The sequence below is a fragment of the Rhincodon typus genome, chromosome 1 (assembly GCF_021869965.1).
Source record: "Rhincodon typus isolate 14 chromosome 1, sRhiTyp1.1, whole genome shotgun sequence".
In the NCBI taxonomy this organism is placed as follows: domain Eukaryota; kingdom Metazoa; phylum Chordata; class Chondrichthyes; order Orectolobiformes; family Rhincodontidae; genus Rhincodon; species Rhincodon typus.
In genome coordinates, this window is record NC_063332.1 from 114,100,217 (window position 1) to 114,102,584 (window position 2,368).

General features: G+C 47.1%; 1 protein-coding gene across 2 annotated transcripts in view; it reads right to left on the reverse strand.

Annotated features, from left to right (window-relative positions):
• The window catches only part of mettl14 (methyltransferase 14, N6-adenosine-methyltransferase subun), a 96,086-nt gene extending 94,002 nt beyond the window's left edge, over nucleotides 1-2,084 (reverse strand). Inside the window, exon 1 of one of the 2 annotated variants that reach the window (XM_020527252.2) lies at nucleotides 1,910-2,084. In XM_020527252.2, coding sequence (XP_020382841.1) covers nucleotides 1,910-1,975 — 66 coding nt within the window. In that variant the 5' untranslated portion in view covers nucleotides 1,976-2,084. The remainder of the gene's footprint in view (nucleotides 1-1,909) is intronic. The other variant, XM_020527253.2, reaches the window with a different exon arrangement.
• Between the last annotated feature and the right edge of the window lie 284 nt (nucleotides 2,085-2,368).

Here is a 2,368-nt window from a genome sequence, read left to right on the forward strand (position 1 = left end):
GGGTAATCTTGCAACCATAACAGGGAAAATTAACATGGTTCACATTCAAACAGAAACTTGTCCACAAATCTGCTCTTCATTGCACATCACTGTTAGTAAGGCCAGTAGTCAAAACTAGAGGTCTCTCAGACGTGAGGGACTAGAAGGAGAATCTGGTTCATTTGATGTAGCACCACAAAGACTTGTGAACATGTAATTGGAAACAGAGAGTAATTATTAATGGATGTTTTTCTGGCTTCCTGGAGGTTTATAGAGAGATTCCCTAGTGATCAGTATTGGAACCCTTGTTTTATTTGTGACTTACGTCAATAGCCTAACTCTTGGTGTATAAGCTCAATTTAGTTTGCAGATGTCAGAGAAAATAAAAGCAGCAAATAGCTAAGGAGTGGAATGCACTGTCTGACAGTGAGGTTAGTCATGATTCACATCAAGTCCAGCCTCCCACCCTACCTCAATCCCTTGCAATTTGCCTACCGGCACACAGGTCTACAGCAGATGCCATTTCCCTAGTCCTACACACTTTCCTGGAACATCTGGTTAATAAGGACACCTGTATCAGGCTTCTACTTATTGACTACAGCTCCGCCTTCAACACTATAAGATCAAACACCATAAATCCAACCAAACTAATCTCCAAACTCCGAGACCTAGGTCCCTGCTCCGCTCTCTGCAACTGGATCCTCGACTTCATGACCCATAGACAGCAATCAGTAAAGGCAACAAGACCTCCACCACGACAATCGTCAACACCAGCGCCCCGCAAGGATGCGTACTCAGCTCCCTACTCTACTCCATGCACACTCATGACTGTGTGGCCTAATTTCATCCGAAATCCATCAACAAGTTTGCTGACAACACCACCATAGTAGGCTGAATATCAAAAAACAATGACACAGAATACAGGAAAGAGATACAGTAATCAGTGACATGGTGCAAAGATAACAATCTCTCCCTTAATGTCAGCAAAACTAAAGAGCTGATCATTGACTTCAGGAAGCAAGGAGGAGGACACATCTACATCAATGGAGCTGAGATGGAGGTGGGTAAGAGCATCAAGTTCCTAGGAGAGAACATAACCAACAATCTGTCTTGGACTACCCAAATTCATGCAACAGTCAAGGTGGCAAAACACCTCTTCTTCCTCAGGAGGCTTAGGGGATTCGGCAAGTCCATAAGGACCCTCACCAACCTTTACAAATGCACCACAGAAAACATTCTATCTGAATGCATCATGGCTTGGCACATCAACTGCTGTGCCTAGGACTGTAAGAAACTACACTAAGTTGTGAATACAGGCCAGGCCATCACTCAAGCCAACCTTCCATCCATTGACTCCATCTACTCGCAATGCCGCAGAAAGGCAGCCAACATCAAACACCCCTCCTACCCCAGTTATACTCTATTCCAACCTCAGAAGATACAAAACCTTAAACACACATATCAACAGGTTCAAGAGCAGCACTTTTTCCCCTGTCTTTATTACACAGGTGAATGGAACTCTCAAACTTCAAATCTAATGTTAACCTTACTTCTGTACACCTTCTTTGCAGCTGTAACTTTGCATTCCCCATTCTGTTCAATCACCCTATGATCCTTGTATCTTTGTATGCTGTGATCTGCTGTAATGCACGCAAAACAAAACTTTTCACTGTACTTAGATACATATGACAATAATCAAATCAAAAAAGGGTAGGTTCAATTGAAACTTTCAAAAGGGAGATGGACGGTTACGCGCAGGGTTACAAACAGAATAAAGAAGTTTGAGATTTAGTACAGACACCGTGGAATGAACGGCCTCCTGTGCCGGCCTCAGATGTGCCTCAACTGATCGCTCCTTTTAAACCAGGCGCTGGATCTGAAGTCCTCCCGGGAATACTGTCCCCGACGGTGTGAAGACAATGGTTCTCACCTGCTGGGCTAACAGTTCCCGTCGCAGTTTCTGCCGCTCTCGGATCTCCTGCAAACGGCTGTCCATAATCGGTATCCCGCACACGCCTCCCCGTTACCGGATCTGACCTTTCTTCCGCGCGACCAAGTTCTTACATCACTTCCGACGGTGCACGCCTCTACGTAACACCACAGAACGGGGCGGCCATGGCGGTAAGCGCAGGGGGCGGGTCTCGGTAAAACAGGGGCGGGGCCGAGTCGTAGTGGGCGGCACCATTTATATATGGGCGGGCCGCGTCTGTGTGGGGAGTGCCGAGTTTGTTCGTGCGGAGCCGAGCATGTGTAGGCGTGGCCGGGTACGTGTAGGCGTGGTCGACTCTGTGTGGGCGTGGCCGTGTACGTGTGGGCGGAGCCTTGTCCGCAGATGGGTCTGTGAGTTGGAATAGATGCTGTTACGCGCTGGGCAGTGGTTATTGTAGTT